The sequence below is a fragment of the Salvia splendens genome, chromosome 2 (genome assembly GCF_004379255.2).
Source record: "Salvia splendens isolate huo1 chromosome 2, SspV2, whole genome shotgun sequence".
NCBI lineage: Eukaryota > Viridiplantae > Streptophyta > Magnoliopsida > Lamiales > Lamiaceae > Salvia > Salvia splendens.
Window position 1 is genome coordinate 30,565,253 of NC_056033.1, and position 22,522 is coordinate 30,587,774.

General features: G+C 35.2%; 1 protein-coding gene across 2 annotated transcripts; it reads right to left on the reverse strand.

Annotated features, from left to right (window-relative positions):
- Positions 1–25: 25 nt before the first annotated feature.
- LOC121792158 lies at positions 26–14,568 on the reverse strand. 2 transcript variants are annotated; one of them, XM_042189991.1, is made up of 18 exons: positions 14,400–14,568; positions 12,139–12,631; positions 11,900–11,991; positions 11,408–11,572; positions 10,885–11,278; positions 10,588–10,706; positions 10,432–10,504; positions 10,135–10,352; positions 9,980–10,024; positions 9,074–9,116; positions 4,055–4,246; positions 3,125–3,225; positions 2,901–2,979; positions 2,055–2,204; positions 1,379–1,507; positions 1,060–1,230; positions 609–668; positions 26–532 (listed from the first exon to the last, which is right to left on the reverse strand). In XM_042189991.1, exons 1-18 carry the CDS (start codon positions 14,438–14,440, stop codon positions 428–430), a joined length of 2,670 nt encoding a protein of 889 aa, XP_042045925.1. In that variant the 5' UTR covers positions 14,441–14,568; the 3' UTR covers positions 26–427. The 2 variants fall into 2 exon arrangements, with proteins under 2 accessions (XP_042045925.1, XP_042045926.1); XM_042189992.1 differs by lacking the exons at positions 2,901–2,979; positions 3,125–3,225.
- Between the last annotated feature and the right edge of the window lie 7,954 nt (positions 14,569–22,522).

A 22,522-nucleotide genomic window follows, 5' to 3' on the forward strand; every position in this document is an offset into this window, starting at 1 on the left:
CACTCTAGCTTGACACAAACTAATATAAACAAATTTTAAAGGTTTATGTTGCTTATATATACATTACCCTAGCATATTGGTAATTCTACAATTATAGATCATGTCAAATGGTAAGGGCCAAATAAGAACAAATATCTTACAAACATGCTATACAAGGTCGAGGTATAGGGAGAGAACAAAAGAATAGTACTACTGATATACAAGATAGCCATACAACAAAGTACAAATAACGATGCCTCAGTTTACAAACATCGAATATTCAGGCCGTTTTTGAAAGGGACGTCATCTAGGACTCGTAATATGGTCCTTCCTTGCCTGGAGTAGGCAGTGAGTGTGTATGCCTTCTATATACCAAGAGTTGCAAGCAACGAGATTTGCTATAAATGCTGATTTTGCAGAACGGAAGGAGGAGGTCTCTATGTTGCGATTATTCCTCAGAGTTCTCGTTCACACTTACTTCATCTTCCATTTCCTTCACTTTCTGCAGCTGCCTCAAGAGATCTAGCCTTTCAGGTCCATATGTTGAAGGTATCTACAAGCGACAAAAGAACTCGTCTCGGGCTGTGTTTTTCATTAATCAAAGAGTGTAAGGGTTTATTTATACATACCAATGATGGCACGTAGCGCTGAATTGCAGCCAACATGGCAGCATGACCAACTGCTGTAACCTGCACGATATATGTCAGGCATTATCATCAGTAACTCGAAGAGAAGTTGAAGGGATTTTTGAATCTTTTATCATGCAGCAAAGTCTTTTTATCTAGAGTAACTTAATCTCCCTACACCTAACAACACTGTAAAACCTTCATGTTAAGATTTTCTGATCAGTCATGAAAACTTATAAATGGCAAATCAAATGGATAAGAAGGCAATGAACAAGCACAAGATGTATCTCGAGCATAGACAGAGTAATAAAGATGTAAAAGAAGTGAGTGACTACATAAGTTATCAGCAAAGTGGCTTCTCATTAATAAAGCCAAATCATGAACTACTTAGACTATTCTAATCATGCCTGACTCCATAAATTATCATAAAGAGGAAAATGTCTCCATAACTTACCGGAATGAGCATGAGAACCCCAATCGGAATTACTGATGCCAAATCTGTCAATGTTCTTCGAAGGGCCTGTTTTTCTTTTTCAGTTAATTCATCCCCTATTAACACCCTTCTAAGCAGTCCCAGAGCAGCAGCAGTGTCAATTGCAAGAAGCTGAGTTCCTTGCAGGACATCCTGCTCATAGACAAAAAAGATTTTCAGACATTAGAGTGCAACAGGGAAAATGGATAAAAAATTATCAGCTCATATCTTTAACATGGAAACAAGTAACAAAGTACATAGCAAACTCAAACTGTCAAATATAGCATTGAGAAATTCAAACCGTGCTTGTTTCTTTCAGCTTATCCAGAGATTTCTCAATAAGACCATCTTTCTTCTCAATCTGCACCAACTTGGTCACTTTATCATCATTTCCATAAGAGGGCAAATCACCTTTCACCTGAATTTCATCCTGCACAAGCATATGATAGTGATTTTATGAGAAATGAAAAAGGTATGGAAGAAAAAAGTAGTATCCTAATTCCTTGCAATTAGCAGTTTAAAGGGATTTTACACGAGTCTCACTGCTCATCTTGCAATCTAAAGTTTGCTGAAAAAATGAATACCCAAGAAATGGAGCATATGGTGTGTACTCAAAAGACTGGGGGCAGATTGACCAGCCACAATTTAGCAGTGTGTAAAAGTTTCACGAGGAGAAAATATTGTATTTAGTTTGCACACGAACATAGTTTAACAAGTTGACAAAATTGTCGTGTCTTCAAGTAGTCGTCAAAAGAAGAATCAAAACTTTGATCATACAGTGTCCATGATTACATGCAAGCAAGTCATGCCCGTGATTATATGTCAAAAACATACCAGCTTCGAATAAAAAGGCACACTCACTTTAAGTGTCCGGTAGCATCAAAGAAAGGAAAAAGTACAACTTGTGAGAGAGACCTATATTTCTAACATACAAAAGGTAAAGGGTAATAATTTTCAGAGAGGACTGAAAAATGTACCTCTTCAAATTCAAAGTGGTCGGCACTTTTTTGAACTCGTTGCTCAAGTTCCATCAGTTCACTCCTTAAAATTTCAAATCTCTGAATTTCATTGGACTCAGAATTAGCTGTTTCTTCACGTGCAGTTTCTTGTTCAGAAAACATATCATTCTGCCAAAAAGGGTGAAGTAATAAACCATTGAATCTAAAAAATTATAAGTTCTTGACAAAACTAAAATTAGCACACGACAAACACAACCTCAGTAAAGTTCAAAGAAAGAAGCACAACTATCTGGGACTACATGTGCAGGTATGAGATATATAGTTCACTGTATTAATATTATTTTTACACCAACCTACATAAGAAACTGTAACAAGTATCTATTCCAGTAGCATATAATATGGGACACGGTTAGTTTTTCCATCCTCTTATCCCATGTAGTAAACATGAATGGGAGAATGGATATATTTGTGATTGAATAATTTTTCTGGCTACTAAAGGCAAAACAGTAGATGATAACCATGGGGAACAAACAAAAGTAATCGTGGCAGATACCAGAAGGGTAAATCAAACATTAAGAGATGCCAAATGATTAGACTACAATAACATTTTATCCAGAATGGATGATTAAGGAATGTCAAGGAGTTTAGGCATCATCTGTACCATGCACTGCCCCTATTGCATGGTAACAGAGGCATTTAGTAGATAATTGGTGAGTTGATGCACCCAGCATTGTAAACAACAATCTTGATACTCAAACTTAAATGGTTCAACAGACAAAACAAAAGGAATCAAGCCAGGCAGCCAGCAAATAACCAAGTAATTGAAAAAGCAATCGACAAGTTCTAATATCAATCAGAGCATACACTGTCATTGGCAGTTGAAGATCTCAGGGCAGATGATTTGCTAGGGCGGCCTATTAAGAAACCCCATAATCCACCGGAACTGCTAACTCAAGTGAGAAGGAAGGAAAAGGTAACCCCCAAAAAAACAATAATCATCAGAAAAGACTACCACAAGATCAGCAATAAATTTAGGTCATTAAATGAAAATAAAACACGAGGTGTAATGTCATCTAAAATTTCTGTACCCGCTACGATTATCTATCTTCTTAACAGAACTTTCACCAACTTTCCCTCTGGAATAATGTGGCTGCTCACCAACTGGAGTTCTAGAACCACCGTCATCTCCCTTTAGATTAGAAAAAACCCACGGAAATCAATTTGGGGCCTCGATCTTATTGAGTATAACAAATAGAGCATATCATAGCATAATTCACATTTCAATTCATATCACTAGTTTGTACAACAGCAAATATCACAACATAGTGTGCAATCAAAATAATCTGTGGGCAAATTGCTGGAAAAACCGTGAAGTTTACTCAAATCTTATTGTTTCTGCTGCCGATATTCAAAGTCACAAGATGGACTAGAATTTGATCAAATTTTATGGTTCCAGTCAATTTTCCTTTTAAAGAATCGTAGCTCTAAATCAAGAAAAAATCATGAAGACTTCTGATGTTAAAAATTATATACAGACAAGACATTAAAAGAATCCCTCAAAAACATGCAAATAAAAACAGAATATTGTATCCACTACAGAAGTTCCACAAGTTGACCCTACAACAGATGTAGCACACAATAGAGGTAATTCTGTTATATTCTGTGAAACTGAACTATTGGTTAAATTATGGTTCTATAATATCACGTGTGAGCAAGTCAAGGACTAGAAAGCAGTAAACAAAACATTTCCAGTCCATGTTCCTTAATCCATTTTTGTATGCAATATCACTAATGAAACAAGATAAGAGACATCTGAAGAGGTATGATGTTGTGAACTGTGAAGTTTAAAATAGAATAATATGTACTCACAAAGCAAAGGGATCACTAGAATGACTGGTACTTAGAGAAAAAATAGAATGCAACCACATTTTTCACGCCATGCGTGTTGAAGGTATTTAGCTGCAAATTCCACCCAAAAAAAATCAAGTCATTGTATGGTTCAGGAAGTTTCAGCAAACCTGCTGAATAGAAGCAGCCTTAGCTCTGAAAGAAGCCTCAAGAAATTCAACCTCTTTCTTCAGCCTCCGTATCCTTTCAAGGTCTGAACAGGCAGCTTTTAAATGCTCCTTACCAGAACTGGATCTTGATACATGCAGCTCCTGAAGCAATTCTTCGAGACGTAAAAGGGAAACTTCAACATTCTCCAATTCCTAATAGAACATACACATTCAGTATATTTTACCTACTGTAGAACAATAATATACAGATATATGTGGAAATTTATATAGACATAGCAGAGAAAAGTAGTATGTACATTTCATTACTTAACAAAACCCATGTATATAGTACAAGAGACTAAGCTAGACTAGGCCACATAACCGATGTGGGATTATTATTCTATAACTTAATATCCTGCATGAGGATTCATATTTCCTTTTGAATTTTATTATTCAGTTCAGTTCAATAACAAAGCCGTGAGTATTTGTCATTTGATACTTTTGTCTAACACTTGGGGTGTGTGGGTATTCGTCGTGGGTATTTGTCAGTAGAAATTCATCAAGCAGATCTCCTGCTCCTCTATTGTGTGAAATCTGTAACTTCAACCTATACTCCTTAACAATTTGGTCACGTGAACGTGCTACGGATACGGATACTTGGTTGGAGGGTTTGGACAAGGTTGTCGCAAGATTGGAAAAAAATGCCGAAAACAGGCACTGAAATGAACATGCAATTTCAGAAAACGGATGATTGGGTTACAGCGCTGAGTAAACAATGGAAGCCCACATGGGGGAGTTTCGAGCATCTCGCCCGTCTGGGATGCCAGCCAACAACCAGGGGCCTCATTCATCGGGTTCCTCTGACGCCCAAGGGGCTGCGTTTGTGCCTTCCATGGGCACGCCTCCGCCTATGACACTTCCAACGTTCGATGGTATGGATGCTCTTGCGTGGCTCTCACGAGCAGAGAAATATTTCTTGGTGTCAAAAACTTATCCTGGAGATCGTTTGGGCATTGCTATGGTCGACTTATCAGGTTCTTCGTTGCCTTGGATCCAACTCCTTCTTCGTCGCATTCCCTCGTTATCATGGGAACTTGTCATGAGAACATTTTACAGATGAATTATTGAAACGATTTGGCAATACTTCCGCCTTGGATGGATACGAGGCTTTCGTCGCGACACATCATGATAGATCTGCGCCCGAATATGTGCTTTCGAATCCCACCTTGCTCAGTTGATTAATTTAACGGATCACCAATATCATGGTTTCTTTTTGCCAAACCTGCGCCCACATATAAGGGTGCATATGAAGGATCCTAGCATCACCAGTTACTCCGATGCGTTGCAATTGGCATTGCACATTAAATAATTGTCTGGTTCTCAATCTATAGGACAGCACTTAACCTCCAGCACGCTATCATCTCATCGCCATGCCACCTTCTTCAAAGGGTTTCTCATCTACGGCATCCTCTTTTTCTGCATCAGGGCAGTCTAGGCCTTTTATTTCTGTTTCAGTAACATGTCTTCCGAAGAATACAAGAAGCACATCACAACAAGGACTTAAATAATGGTTTACGTTTTCTCTTTACACCTGCGTCAAGGACTTAAATGGAATCGAAACCATCACTTTTGGAACCGTGGGCCGGTTCAAGTTCCAAAATTCCGGAACTGTGCCGAAACCGCTAGTTCCGAGCGGTTCCAAACCGAAACCGCAAAATAATATCGAAAAACCGTGAAAGAGAGCGGAAACTGTAAAAAACCGCCGGTACCGAAACCGGCGATTTTAGAACCGTAACCGTGAAACACCCTTGCAGTTCGGTTTCGGTTCGGAAATTTTCAAAACCGAAACCGCCGGTTACGGAACCGTGGGCATCTCTAACTGTGGTCGATAGTATCCGATCGAGACCCTATTTTCCTTAGGGCATGTTTGTTTAACGAAAAAGTAAAATTGACAATGAAAATGATTCCTAATAAAATTAGTTTGAAAATATATAAAGATTTTGAATTTTATATTTGATTTAAACACTAAAATAAAAATATAACAATTAAATTATTATATACAAATACTGAAAGATACATATTATCACCTTTCTATAGACAATAATGCTAACTTTCAATATTTCATTAATAAAAATATGATATTCTTTATTCAGAAAATATAATAAATTAAGAAAATATACAAAATACAACACAATAGTACTTCAAACTATTGATTGCATTTAATTAAAATAGATATAGAAATAAGCAACTAATAATCCTTAAATAGGTAAAGACAATAAACATAAAAAGTTAAGACTTGTAAATAGACTACATATCACGTGTTTAAAAATATGAAAGAAAGTTGTTAAAATTTGTAGTTATATTAATCAATTAAATTTTTAATAATAGCTCAATTAACCAGACGTAATAATAAATAAAATTTTATTAATAAACCAATAATAATAATTAATAATTTTAAACTTATAAGATTTTCTTAATTAATTATCAATTAAAAACATAATGATATTAATTATATGATTCATAATTTTAATAATTATATTATAATTAATAAATTATTAATTACTAAAATTATAAATTATTATTATCATATATATGATTCATAATTTTTAAATTATAGTTAAAAAATTACAAATTATTATAATTTATAATAATAATAATAGTTGTATAAAGTTATAAAAATATACCCCATCTGTCCCAGCTAAGGTAAAACGTTTCTTTTTTATACTGTATTTTAGAAAAATGATACTCCATCCATCCCACAAGAATATACACTCTTTTTTCCTTTTTAGTCCATCCGACAAGAATATGCACTTTCTAATTTTGTAAACTCTTTTCTCTCTAATGTGGTGTGACCTTTTCTCCACTAACAATACTTTAATTATTTTTTCTTTCTACATCTCTTATTTTACCAATTGTTCATTAAAACTCGTGCCCAACCAAAAGTGCATATTCTTGTAGGACGGGGGTAATAAATAGTTGAAGGAGAGAGAGTAAAGTAAGCGAGATATTAATATAGAGGAGAGTCTTTTCACATTATTCTCTCTTACTTAACTTTCTCTTCACTGTAACTACTTATTATCGTTTTTCCAAAACAAGTACATACTCATTAGTGTGTCCCAATCAAGATAACCCATTACTAAAAATTGAAACATTTTAATCTCTACTTATTCTATGTCCTACTTTATTCTCTCTTCACCAACACCCAAAATAACAATGCATAAACTCTTATGCCGCCCAAGGAAGGGGTGATATTCCCTGGGACGGAGAATACATATGAGAAGTTGATTATTTTACTACTTTCTTATTTCAGTATTCTAATTAGGTTTCCAATTAGATTAAAAATCAAACAAACACATAAATTTAAAATTCAAAGAATCAAATGACTTTCTTGCCAAACAAACATGTCCTTAGTTCCTTTTGGAAAGAATGATTTCGTGCAACAAGGACGGCATTGAAGATGGATTATTTTTGTGCCACTTACGCCAACACATTTTGCATGCACAACATCATATGATTAGGGATAGGCAAACATACTGAAAAAAAGGTATATTGATCGTATCGAAAAATATCAAAAACTTTCAAATTTTTGGATATATACCGTAATTTTAAGTATAGTACGATAACGATACCATACCTTAAGTTTTCGATACGATAACGGTATAAATAGTGTATGAATTTATTTATATATTTTTCGGTAAAAAGTTATACGAAACTGTACGGTATAACAATATAGTATACTGAAGTTTTGTATACCGTCTATTTCGGTATACCGTATAAGTTCGGTACAGTATACCCCAATTTTGACCATATTGCCAGCAAACCTTATTTCAAGTACCAGAAGTTAGCTCCACGTTATTATGGGCCATTTTCGATCGAACCACGTATAGTGGCGGCAGCATACAGACTGAAATTATCTAGTGAGGCTCGTATTCACCAGGTATTCAACGTTTCACTCTTGAAGAAAGCAATTGGAGGGGCAGTCGCCGAGACCAAATGAATTAGTCACTGTCAATTCACCGTTCTTGCTTGAAATAGTCCTTCATCATCGCTATATTTCCGTGACGAAGAGGTGGAACAAGTTTTGGTTTAATGGGCAGGTAATGCAATTGAGGAGGCTACTTGGATGAACATCACAGATGTAGGGGGGCAATTACCTTATTTCTACCTTGCGGACAAGGTTAACTCAGATGGCGAGGAAACTGATACGAATGCAGAAGTTCACAAACGAGGGGAGTGTGAGAAAATATGGCCACAACAAGATGTGAACACAGCTGCAGAATTGAGGACGTGGCAGAGCAGATTCGAGGAAGATTAGGATGGGAGTAGTTCGAAAATAAAGGATTTGTTATCCTTTCAGTTATTTTCAATATCTTTCAATTATTCAAATAATTCGAGTTATTTTCAGTTGAGAAATTACTCTAGCAGTAATCTATTAAATAGGGATTGTTTTAGGTAAATAGGGTATCTTTGTGCGAGGTCAATTTCTGGACGGCGGTTGTCGTAGGCCTCTTGTGTGGGGATTCATATTTCCTTTTGAGTTTTCTTATTCAGTTCAGCTCAATAACAAAGGCATGAGTTCTCTCATTTCAAATTTGTCATTTCATGCTTTTGTCAAACATTTGTCAGTAGAAATTCATCAAGCAGATCTCATTCTCCAATATTGTGTGAATTCTGTAACTCCAACCTCTATTCCTTAGATTCTCTTTCACTAACATTGCTTGTTAGTCATCTAAATTTTATCATCTTCGATGATAAACTTCTCCAGCAAAGTAAGATGTTAAAGTTCGATTGCCAATGCTTACAACAAAGATACTCATAAAATACGAATAATTAGATCAATATAGCATAATACTCCCTCCGTCCCGCACTACTCGCACCTTTCCTTTTCGGTACGGAGATTAAGGAATGAGTAATAGACAAAGTCAACAATTACGGCTGTAGGTATAAATTGTTACTAAAAATGGAAAGAGTGCAAATAACTTGGGACGCCCAGAAAGGAAATAAGTGCAAGTAGTGTGGGACGGAGGGAGTACTAATTACCTTATCAAATGATTGTGAATCTTTATCCACTGGTGAACGATTCCTGTCAACAAATTTGGTCATCAACTGATCTTTTTGCATCAAGAGTTTAATTTACAATCTTGGAATTCATGACGACATCTTTTGAGGAAAATAACAAGTTGATCATAGTTAATAGAGTAAAGGTCAATTTTGATCCTAAACATATGACTAAAATACGAATTTGGTCCAAAACATTCACTTTTTGAAAAATAAGTCCATACAAATGAAATCGTTGTCGGAGTTGTCTTTTTTAAAGGTTCCGTCAAAAAACTAACGGTCATGCCACTTTGCAATTAGCGTTGACCGTTAGTTTTTTTACGGAACCGTCAAAAAAGGACTACTTCGGTGACATTTTCATTTGTTATGGACCTGTTTTTCAAAAAGTTAATGTTTTAGACCAAATTCGTATTTTGGTCATATATTTAGGACCAAAATTGACATTTACTCTAGTTAATAACAGGGAGAATATTCATGTCTCATCATTCCATGATCACACTAGAGCAAATAATGCATCCTCGCCTTGATTATATATGCCTTTCCAGGTAAAGTAAAGACTAATTCCAGTGAAAGAGCCATTAGGAAAATCCTCCTATAATTCCCATGAAAAATATCATGTCAAAGGCATCCATTTAAGTGTGTCAAATTATATTAACATACCGAAATATCATTTACTCTGATCTCAAGCAATTATCAATGAGCCAACTTGCAAAACTTTTTTACCTAAGGTAATTTTTATTCATCCAAATCAATGCTAGCATGCAACAAACAATCCACAAAAAAAAAGTTAATGCAGCAAAATTTCTCCCATTTCGATTGCAGAAGAATACACACATATAGACAAATAGAATGTTGGGGAACACAATGGGGTTCCCTCCTTCAACTGACCTTTGAATTCCTAGCTCTTCCATGCATATCTTCAATTTTTCGTGACTGAAACAAGTGAAGGAAACAACTGCACTTTTAATTATAGTAATTTGAAACTGAAAAAAAAATACTAGGATATCAAGCATATTGAATTTGGAATTCTAAAAGTTGAATACCCTTTAGAAAGAAATTTAGCTGCCTTCACATTAGACGGATTCTCCAGCCATTTACTGTACTTTATAAAGCTCTCTATCCAGTAAGAGCACACATCTAATACCAGGGGAATAGCTTCAGCATTGGGGGGGCCTTCAATATGCTTGTGTCCAAATGTGAGTTTAGAGTTACTGCTGAAGCCTGGATAAAAAGGAAGCCAATCCAGCTCTTCACACACAACCTGTTACATCGCAACAAACTTTTTAGTTTCTTCATAAACGTAGTTTTTTTCTTAACATTGATTTATTCTTTAGGCTAACCTCCACATACAGTTGGTAAGAACTTATTGCTGAAAGCCGAGGATAATATAGCACACTACCCCCAATTAGATGCCTGCTTTGAGAAGATAGTAAGGCACAGAAAAAGCCAAAAGTGAAATGAATAAGGGGCCTGAATCTTTAATTTAGAGTTTGAACCTTATTAACCCTTGAAGTGGATCATCCATGGTTTCAAAGCCATTACTGAACAGAAATGACTGTGTGCTTCTTCCAAGAGCAATGAAGAACCCAAATATGGCCAAATCCCTCTCAAGTACCTCCAACACAACAGAATAAGAAGAATAAAAAAAATCAATACTTGAACAACAAAGGCTCTTGAGATCCAAAACATAATATATGTTGTCTCTTTTTTTTGTTCTTGTTTACCCATCACATATATTTCTAGAAATCAGTAGTATGACATGTGATCGGAACAAACTAATTTTCTAGGCTGACCTCAATACTTTCAGGGGTAGTGAGTCTTGACCATATTTTCTCGCGATCAATGGCTCGCTGCAGCTGTCTTTGTACTAGACCTACCCAAAACATAATCTCTTCAGCACCCAATTCATTTTGCATCATACATGCAGAAGCTCGAGGACCAAAATGGATGAGAAATTCCCTATGCAGACCAATTTCCTTAATCGAACGGTAGGCTTGGCGAACAGGAACAAATTCAACCATTATGTCCATCAGTCTACCAGTTATGTCAGGAATAATGGAAAAGAATGGAGCACAAGAAACTTTTGTGGGTCCAAGTTTCATGATGGCTGCAATGCAACTAAGAGCTAGCATGAGAAGAGATATGTCACTTGAACTGCCTGAAACAGAGGTCATGCCTGTTCTGAACCTGTAAAATTCCAGTGGAAAGTTGCTTTATCTCACAGATAAATATCATCGGTGATCGGCGATCCACATCAATCAGCATGTTAACATCACTGTATGGTATAGCACATGAGAAATGAGGTAGTTTACGTACACTGCAGTGGCTGGGGAAAAACGCTGCTCTTTCTCTAAATAATTCACAAAACTGGTCACTGCAACTGGGATTTGCTCAGACCAAAACCAGTCATAAGCTCCAGGCTGCTTGGCCAACAACTTATCCCTGATTACACTCTCTAAGGGAGAAGATTGTTTTGAAAGGCTGCACTAATAAAAATAAGTGTTAGAGGAGTTCCTTGTAATATACAAAAACAGCTCTAACCAGTAACTCACAATGACACACCAACCTCAGGCAGAACTAGAACTATCAAGACAAAGTACATAACAGAAAGCCAAAGAATGAATCTGACAATGTCAAATTCTTTTTACCTCAACCGACCATGATAAACAACATGAAAGAGCAAACTATTGCATTAAATAAAGAATCAATAAAGACAATAAAAAATGAAGACCTTCCTACTGTTCCTAGATTTAAATCAAACAATTGCTATAAAAAATGTAGAAGCAACAGACTTGAAATGGTATGCACCTCCTCTGCACAAATACATTGATATCTCTGTCTCTTCCATCACCTCGAGATGAAATCTCACTTGCTGCTAGAAGAAGAGAGAATACAGATGCCTGGGGAAAAAAACACTTAGAAATTTGCGAGGCTAATATGGGGAACTTAATCCGTGCCACACAATCAAGACAAATAGCAAAATTGCAACGATATGGCTATTTCCCAAAGGTATAAACCCAAAGTTTCTATTAGAATATAATGGTAACCTGATAAGCAAGTTCTTTAACCCAAACATTTTTGTCCACTCCAAGCCAGGCAGTAGAGAACCAGGATATCTTCGACAAAGAGCTTTGTTCTTTAATGGCCAACTCAAACACCCTTGCAGCATCATGCAATAATTGTACCAAGCCAGTATTGTAGTCTTCATCTTGTAGAGACTGATTCAGTTTGTACCTTATTTCCTCCATATCACTGTTGGTTCTTGACTGAGAACTTCCATTGACTGTCACACCATCATCAGCAGATGCCAAAGGCTGGAGACGTTCTAGCCTCCTCAATTTGCTACAGATGATGGACTGCTTCTGTAAATTTGAGAACATGTAGCTAACACTATGTCTACCATTTTCCAGATCTGATATTCTTACACGGCCTTTCTTCCTTATACAAGGATGACTAAAGATCAGATGATCAAGGCCAGTGATTTTTCTGCTAAAGAAATAGGCTTTGGTTGGTTTAACTGGAGACCATGGAGTTGAAGATCTGCAAATGGAGGTGAAAGGATGAACAACAATCATGAATTACAGATAACACAAAACACTTTAAGAACAATAATTCTATAGCAAGTGAATGCCTGCCAATTATTAATACCAACAAAAAGACATGCCTCTGAAGCCATATAACTCATAAGTAACAGTGAGTGGCCACAGGCCCACACGATTAGGGGTAGAAGTTTACGGAATGGCTCATAGAGACGAAACATTTCAATCAATGTGTATGGTGTGTGGGGCCCATTGTCGTTATCAAACAAGTTCCACCATTATCATTTCAAGTGATGTATGATCTGAAAACTCATCAGGTATCTGGCATCATATTCTCATACAGACATGCTGGTTTCATAGGACCAAATAGAGACTGATTGTAACAACTAACAAGTTTTCCCAGATCGGATCCATTTGGCAGAGTACTCTGCCACCTATATCCACAACAGTTAATTCCAGTGACCAGATAAACTCATAGCAACAGAAACCATTACTTACAAATTGAACAGCCAACAATCATTGAAGTCTGAACAAAAGCTTAATGAGAAGTTTAATAAACTTGAATAGGCCTTCTCACCATAATCTGCTCTATAGACTCATGTCATCAAGTTTTATACAGAAGAGTTATGTTTTAATTTAATATATATTCAGAAAAGGGGGAAGCACCAGTAGATAAGCGTTCCAAGGAATAGAATTATAGTGTCTAAATGGATTTTGAACAGATATAAAGACCTCATGTGCTCATCATGAGAAGAAATTTGGTTTGGGATGAAGTGGTACTTCATTCTCAAGAGGAAGCTGAAGAGCATAATAAACGTAACAAGACTGGATATAGTACTACTACTATCAGACTGACATCTGTCTATCGTTTGCCACTAAAAGCCAAAAATTAAAATGAAATAACAAAATGGTTTATTTGTCCTGCTTTTTCCCAAAGCATGCTTCACAATGTAAAGATCCATTTCAATCTGCTTTCTATTTGTTTCAGCCATCATAGTGGACAACTCCAACTGTATCCTAAAAGTGGACAATGACGAGAAGTACTACAGCATATCCATCATTTACCTTCAATTCAAGTGCCTAACAGGTGACATACATCAAAACAGTATTATCCAATTTATATTTACTTTTATGCACATTTATTTGTCTTTATACTGTTATTGAAACTCAGAGATCTACTACACAACCAACATTTTGAGTTCAACTACTATCAACTGGAATTTTTCGCAAATGATTATTGAGAATATTTGTCTGGTATCAGAAACCAATTGTAAGCGAGAAGTATCTAGAGTCTACACAATAATTCTCAAGTGCCCAAGTCCATTTCAATGCATACGGTTCTTGTTAACTATATATCTTCTCAATTTATATTTCTTTGAAACAAATCAACCACTACCATTGACTAGTTTACTGAAAGCGTACATAAGAATTCCATACTATTAACAACATCATTCCGTATATTTAAAGCTACAATTGGAACACCACTTCAAATTTTCCCGATAGAGCTCAAATAAAACCAGCAAAATTATGAAATCCAAAACAAAATCAACGGATAATAAACAAAAGAAACAACTCTGAGCACTGATACATACGGATGGCACCCATGCCATGGGCAAAAAGCCTCACTAATTTCGTCATTCATATAGCTTGAAATCAGAGGAAAACAAGTAGTCTAATTTCTAAGAAGCTAGATACAGGATACTATCAAAGGAAAATCAAAGTTCATCTCAAATTACAGAAGAAAACAAAAATAACAAACCAAAAAATACCTATATGAGATGAGGCTATCGTGGCGCGCGTGGAAAGTCATTACAGTTAGCAGCAGAAATTTTGAGTAATTAACAGCAGCGGAAGAAGACTGAAGTAGTTGAAAATTTGGAGAAAAATGAGAGCATTTGTTTTTGGGGTTCGGAAATAATTACCGTTGTTGATGAACTATCCGCATACGTGGGGAAGCAATTCATCACATATAAGTGAGCCGGGCCGTTAAGGATTTGGATTTCGGACTGCGCTCTGGGCTCGACCCATAATAAACCGTGCCAGATGTAGACATTATAAGGATATTACCAAATTAATTTTAGATATTCAACTATTATAGAATTCACAAAAATTATTAGATTATTATAGATTACACAAAATGAAAATTAGATGCACCTATTGTTTAGATGCAGAACACGCGTGGATAATGCTTTTTTCATACATTTTTACTTTAAAATACGCTCTTCATCCATGAAAATAATCTCATCTTGTCCTTTTTTATATCTAAAAAAAATAGTCTTATTTTTAAAAATAGAAAGTTTATCTCTGAACTTTTTCATATTTTACTTACTTTTTCTCCATAACTCTCTTACTTTATCTACTTTTTCTCCTTCTTTCTTACTTTATCGATTTCTCCTTAAAACCGGTACCGTCCACAAATGGGACTACTTTTTGTAGACGGAGTGAGTATATTCGAGTAAACAATTTTTAGTTATTCAGAGGAAAGTGCTGTTGTGGAGAAGTTTGAAGGGGTTTTAAGAGTGTCGACTATTTATTCATCGTCTTTTTGGCATTTTTAGGAGAAAATAAAAGGTTTGTATTTCATTAAAGCAATCAATCAAACTAGCTCAATCTGTTTGTAGAAAATTGTGGATATATAGTTTATAACATACAAATGTATTCAATAAATCAAACCACTCAATACGTTGTAAGATCTACACGAGCTGAAAACAAAGAATTCCACCTGATTCCGGAAGACAAATACCCCTTAGTTTGTTCAATTTGAAATAAAAATTCGATTCTCAACTCGCAAGTAATTAGCTGCGGGAGTATTATACATTAATCCCAATATTTTACAAGAAAAGTGGAATCGAAGAAGTCATCTACAAAATCATTAAATTGGTCATTTTGCAAAGACTTGTAGCGATTTTTTCCTAATTCAGAGACCTAACAAAGTATTTTCTAGATATTAAATTTAAAGTTCACTCTACATTTAATTTATACAATTTTATTATTGCTCCAATAAATTAGATTTATTCTTTTATTATATATTAGGATTTAGTTACTATTTTTTATCATAACTCTATAATATAGTACTCCTATAAATTACTCAAATTTCGCAAAAATTGGTCAGATGGCACGCATGTTCTAATTTAATTCAATTTTTTATTTTCTCATTTGTTTGTTTATCCTTCATAACAATCTTGGTTGATGGATTAGTTTTACATGGACATAAGCTAGAGTCAACTAAATTGTAAAATTCATTATGAAATGAAGATCTGGAATCAAGACATTTGACTCAAATGCTAATAATGGGTCTTGTGAGTTTTGTTTCTACTTTGTATGCGATAAATATCATATCATCAATATTATATTAAATCATTTTACCTAGTGAACATATCAATATATATGTTTTCTTGGTAATATTAAATTGTAGGAGTGCTGAACAATAGCAGTTTTTCAATTTTCAATAATGAGCTTCTAATATGAAAGCAAGACTCTATGCTAATAATACATCATTTTAGATGTTTTAAAACCCAATATATGATTTTTCATATAAAATCGAGTCATATACTTGATATAATAATATTATAAACACAACTAGGGCACACCACCAAAGGCATGGGATACGCCAATAAATTACTCCCTATTTAAGTAATCTCGGTGAAATCATCTTCCGTTTAATTTTTAGGATTAACACGTTAATCAAGTAAGATGAAGGAAAACGTGTTATTCCATGTATATTGCTGCCTTAATTTAATTTCACATTAAGACAAGTGATAAGAATATGCACACCACTACTATTTTTCTTTTCTTTTTTTATTCCAATAAGGTCACCTCCTTTAATTTAATTTCTACGGAAACATCATATAATAAATTTATCAAGGATCTTGACTTGGGCCAAAAACAGCATGAGCAACCTATCTTGAATTCAGACAGTGATCAAGAGTCGGATTCTGACTAATCCAATCAAGATAAATCATAGATTTTATATAATAACCTTAACTATTTTAGGAGTTGCATTTGTAGTATTTTTATTGGACATGTGAAAGTGGAGAAAAGATGTTGGGCTTAGGATAAGTGCATATAGGTTTAATTTTTGTTGCATTATTAACAATTAACAACTATATATAGAATACCAGCTAAATTGGATTTTCTAAACTGCTGACTTAAATTAATCAATAAATAAATAAATATATATATATATGGTAGTGATCTATGGCAAACACCTCTTAACCAAATAACTAGAGAACAAATAATAGTCACAAGATCAAGAAAATCAAGGGCTAGTATTAATACATGAATTTAAGGAGAAATTAGTTCCCTCATTCACAAATTTACTCCACAATAACAAGGTGGGGGTATAATTGTCATTGCAGCCAAAATTATGTCATTGGCAAATTCACAAATTCAATTCGTATGAGAACGAACCAGCGTTCTTCGTTGAGCTCTGAGATTCCGAGCAAGCGGAAGCAGGCGGCGGAGAAGAAGCCCTACCGCGGGATTCGGATGTGCAAGTGGGGGAAATGGGTGGCGGAGATCAGGGAATTGGTCATCTTAGTGCGATCTCTCTGAGGAATCCGTAACCCTCGTTCCATCGCGTACAATCGACCTGATCAAATAATTTCAAATAACAAAAAAGGTAGATGACGTTGTTTGATTGGATAAAAATCATGATTCTCCATCATAATCGTTTTGTTGTTTCAACAACAAAGGCTAAGGAAATTAATGGAGTGAGAGAGAGAGAGAGATGGGTTTTACAGTAGTAGGCAATGAGGTGTTCGTGTGTCTGGAGCTCATCGGCCCGCTGAAGATAAGGGAGAAGTAGCTTCGCCAGTTCATTTTCCGCCGCCATCGACGACAGAGGAAAGATGGGCAGTATTAGCAGAAGTGCAAAGTAAAGGAGATACCGATGCCTGCAGAATAATGAAACTTTTAGATGGGTGGTCATTTTCTTCTTATTCGATTTAACTGTTACATTAAATACATAGCATGGCAGAAATTGGTCCAATCAGTTTAAGATTTTTTATTTACGAAGTAGTATGTGTTTTGTTAACAACGGTGAAGTAAAATCATGCTAAGAGTGATGTGTTTTGTTAACAACAGTGAAGTAAAATCATGCTAAGAGTGATGTGTTTTGTAAACAAGAGTGAAGTAAAATCATAATAAGAGTGATGTGTTTTGTAAATAAGAATGAAGTAAAATCATGCTTAGAGTGATGTGTTTTGTAAACAACAGTGAAGTAAAATCATGCTAAGAGTGATGTGTTTTGTAAACAACAGTGAAGTAAAATCATGCTAAGAGTGATGTGTTTTGTTAACAAGAGTGAAGTAAAATCATGCTAAGAGTGATGTGTTTTGTTAACAAGAGTGAAGTAAAATCATGCTAAGAGTGATGTGTTTTGTAAACAACAGTGAAGTAAAATCATGCTAAGAGTGATGTGTTTTGTAAACAAGAGTGAAGTAAAATCATGCTAAGAGTGATGTGTTTTGTAAACAAGAGTGAAGTAAAATCATGCTAAGAGTGATTGTTTTGTAAACAATAGTGAAGTAAAATCATGCTAAGAGTGATGTGTTTTGTAAACAAGAGTGAAGTAAAATCATTCTAAGAGTATGTGTTTTGTAAACAAGAGTGAAGTAAAATCATGCTAAGAGTGATGTGTTTTGTAAACAAGAGTGAAGTAAAATCATGCTAAGAGTGATGTGTTTTGTAAACAAGAGTGAAGTAAAATCATGCTAAGAGTGATGTGTTTTGTAAACAAGAGTGAAGTAAAATCATGCTAAGAGTGATGTATTTTGTAAACAATAGTGAAGTAAAATCATGCTAAGAGTGATGTGTTTTGTTAACAACGGTGAAGTAAAATCATGCTAAGAGTGATTTGTTTTGTTAACAACAGTGAAGTATAAGTAAAATTAAAATTTCACCTAATCCACCTTTTCCAAATTAATTGCCTCAATTTTCAATTTCGGATCTCATTATTTATTTTCCCAAAATGATTTTTTTCGAAATAGATTTAAGTTTGAGACGAGTTATAATCACTTTAGATTATTTAAAGGTAATTAATCCACATTTATCAAAAAAAGTAATTAATATAAAATGTACCCATCAAACAATTTCATTTGTAAAGAAATTAAATTTACATTTTTGATGAATTAAATAGGAGGGAGAGATCCTCTAAATCCGAGCATTCATCGAGTTCTCCATCGACAAATCAAGAGGTTATGGTTTCAAGTTCAGTGACTCGATCTCAAATAGGAGTCCACCGCTCCACAACAATAGCCTATTCTCACATCCATGTCTCCTTCCAAGAACACCAATCCACTTCCTTCTGATATTTTTTTAAAATCAGAAATTCATCTTCATACTCCACATCATTCTTTCTCCCAATTGCACCACTTCTCTGAAATTTTCTTTCACTAAGCACAACATCATCACAAATCCAATTCACCCAAAATTTGGAATTCTCGGCGACCACTAGTCCTATACCCAATTTTCGATCGCTACCACCACCGGCAACGCCACCACCACCAGCGACGAAACCATCGCCACCATGAAATAAACCGTCCTCACTCCTCTCCATACCTTCTCCCACCACCAACCGCCCTTCGCCATCATCTCTGCCGCAGTAAATCAACTTCGACACCGGAAAAAATCAATCACAAATAATTTCAAGTACTACAAAACAATCGAAATCTGGATCGACGAGGAAGCAGAACTCCACAGCAATACGAAGAAATCGACGGCGTCGCAATCGCCATCCCCGACGGCAGCACCGAGAACATAATTTAGTCCTCCTCCTCCTCTCCCGTGAAGTTGAAGTTGAAGTTGAACACATTATTTCCTAAAATATCCCTATGCAATTTCTATTAACTAAAAATGTTTACTTATTTTAGTCATTGGATTAAGATAATGTGTGGCTGAGATTTGTTCTCTAGTTATACACTTAAAATTAGTTATATCTTGATCACTAACCTCTATATATATATATATATATATATATATATATAGGGGAGCGTTATTCTCCTTTTCACATCTTAGATCTTTTTTTCCTTCTTAATATTACGCGTTAGATCTAAGGCATCAACGGATCAGATTGATTCTATAAAACTGGTTCCGTGTTGCATTATAGAAGGTGATTGTATGCATTACAGGGTTATTATTGACATTTGACGGAAAAATAACTGCCACATTTTGGTATCTGCGAATAATGCACCACATGGTCACGAGTAATGCATCTAATTGACTATATAATGCACAATATGTGAACTACAATGCATACGAATAAGATGTACCATGTTATGATGTTTGGACACACGTTTCTTGTTTCTCCTAAGGGTTTAATAAGCTTAGGGGCTAGGGTATAGTACGTAGACACGTATGTAATCTTCACATGGTAGCGAGTAATGTATATAATTGACTATATAATGCACAATTTGTGAACTGCAATGCATACGAACAAGATGTGCTGTGTTATGATGTTTGACACACGTTTCTTGTTTCCCCTAAGGGTTTAATAAGCTTAGGGGCTAGGGTATAGTACGTACGCATTAATAACAAATTATAAAACGATACGAATAATTCACCAAATTGTCACGAGTAATGGATGATATTAATTATATAATGCACAATATGTGAACTGCAATGCATACGAATAAGATGTACCATGTTATGATGTTTGACACACGTTTCTTGTTTCCCCTAAGGGTTTAATAAGCTTAGGGGCTAAGGTATAGTACGTAGACATTACTAACAAATTGTTGTTATTGGAATATACGTATGTGCATTATTTGGTTTAGGTAGTGCATTATGTAGCTGTTAATTGTCATTATCTCAGTATATTATGCATTTTTAGAGGTATTGTGTATATGGGTTAATCAGCGGATTGAAGATTACATACGTGCATTTAGTAATGTCTACGTACTATACCCTAGCCCCTAAGCTTATTAAACTCTTAGGGGAAACAAGAAACGTGTGTCAAACATCATAACATGGTACATCTTATTCGTATGCATTGCAGTTCGCATATTGTGCATTATATAGTTAATAACATCCATTACTCGTGACAATTTGGTGAATTATTCGTATCGTTTTATAATTTGTTATTAATGCGTACGTACTATACCCTAGCCCCTAAGCTTATTAAACCCTTAGGGGAAACAAGAAACGTGTGTCAAACATCATAACACAACACATCTTGTTCGTATGCATTGCAGTTCACAAATTGTGCATTATATAGTCAATTATATCCATTACTCGTTACCATGTGAAGATTACATACGTGTCTACGTACTATACCCTAGCCCCTAAGCTTATTAAACCCTTAGGGGAAACAAGAAACGTGTGTCAAACATCATAACACAGCACATCTTGTTCGTATGCATTGCAGTTCACATATTGTGCATTATATAGGCAATTATATGCATTACTCGTGACCATGTGGTGCATTATTCGTAGCGGTTTCCAACCATTATTAGATTACTATTGTACCCTCATAATGCACAAAATAGGACAAATAATGCAACACGGGATTAATTACCCAATGTTGATCTTGACCGTCCATTTCTCTAATCTAATGGCTGATATTAAGAAGGAAAAATGAGGAAATATAGGAAAAGGAAATGAATACATCCCGATATATATATATATATATATATATATATATATATATATGGTTTTGATCTATGCAAAACTAGATTTAAATACAGAAACGCAGAACAAAATTGCTTCCTCCGTGAGCAGAGTTCTGTCTTCGTTATTTAAGTCCTAGTACGCTGGTGAGATTTGCCCACACAAATATCAGTGTACAGTCCGGGAGACCAGTCAGAAGATCCGAGGTCGAGTACTGAAGATCTTCATGTGGAGACGGAGCAAGCCATCATCGATTCTTGATTGAATCAACGAGGTAAACTGGCTAATTCCGTAGTAAGCATGTTTTAGGGATTTAATATGCTAAAGCTTAGGGGCTAGGGTATAGTACGTATACATTACTAACAAATTGTTGTTATTGGAATATACGTATGTGCATTATTTGGTTTAGGTAGTGCATTATGTAGCTGTTAATTGTCATTATCTCAGTATATTATGCATTATTAGAGGTATTGTGTATATGGGTTAATCAACGGATTGAAGATTACATACGTGCATTTAGTAATGTCTACGTACTATACCCTAGCCCCTAAGCTTATTAAACCCTTAGGGGAAACAAGAAACGTGTGTCAAACATCATAACATGGTACATCTTATTCGTATGCATTGCAGTTCACATATTGTGCATTATATAGTTAATAACATCCATTACTCGTGACAATTTGGTGAATTATTCGTATCGTTTTATAATTTGTTATTAATGCGTACGTACTATACCCTAGCCCCTAAGCTTATTAAACCCTTAGGGGAAACAAGAAACGTGTGTCAAACATCATAACACAGCACATCTTGTTCGTATGCATTGCAGTTCACAAATTGTGCATTATATAGTCAAATATATCCATTACTCGTTACCATGTGAAGATTACATACATGTCTACGTACTATACCCTAGCCCCTAAGCTTATTAAACCCTTAGGGGAAACAAGAAACGTGTGTCAAACATCATAACACAACACATCTTGTTCGTATGCATTGCAGTTCACATATTGTGCATTATATAGGCAATTATATGCATTACTCGTGACCATGTGGTGCATTATTCGTAGCGGTTTCCAGCCATTATTAGATTACTATTGTACCCTCGTAATGCACAAAATAGGACAAATAATGCAACACGAGATTAATTAACCAATGTTGATCTTGACCGTCCATTTCTCTAATCTAATGGCTGATATTAAGAAGGAAAAAGGAGGAAATATAGGAAAAGGAAATGAATACATCCCTATATATATATTCATTTACTTTTTGTATCTTTTGTTCTATT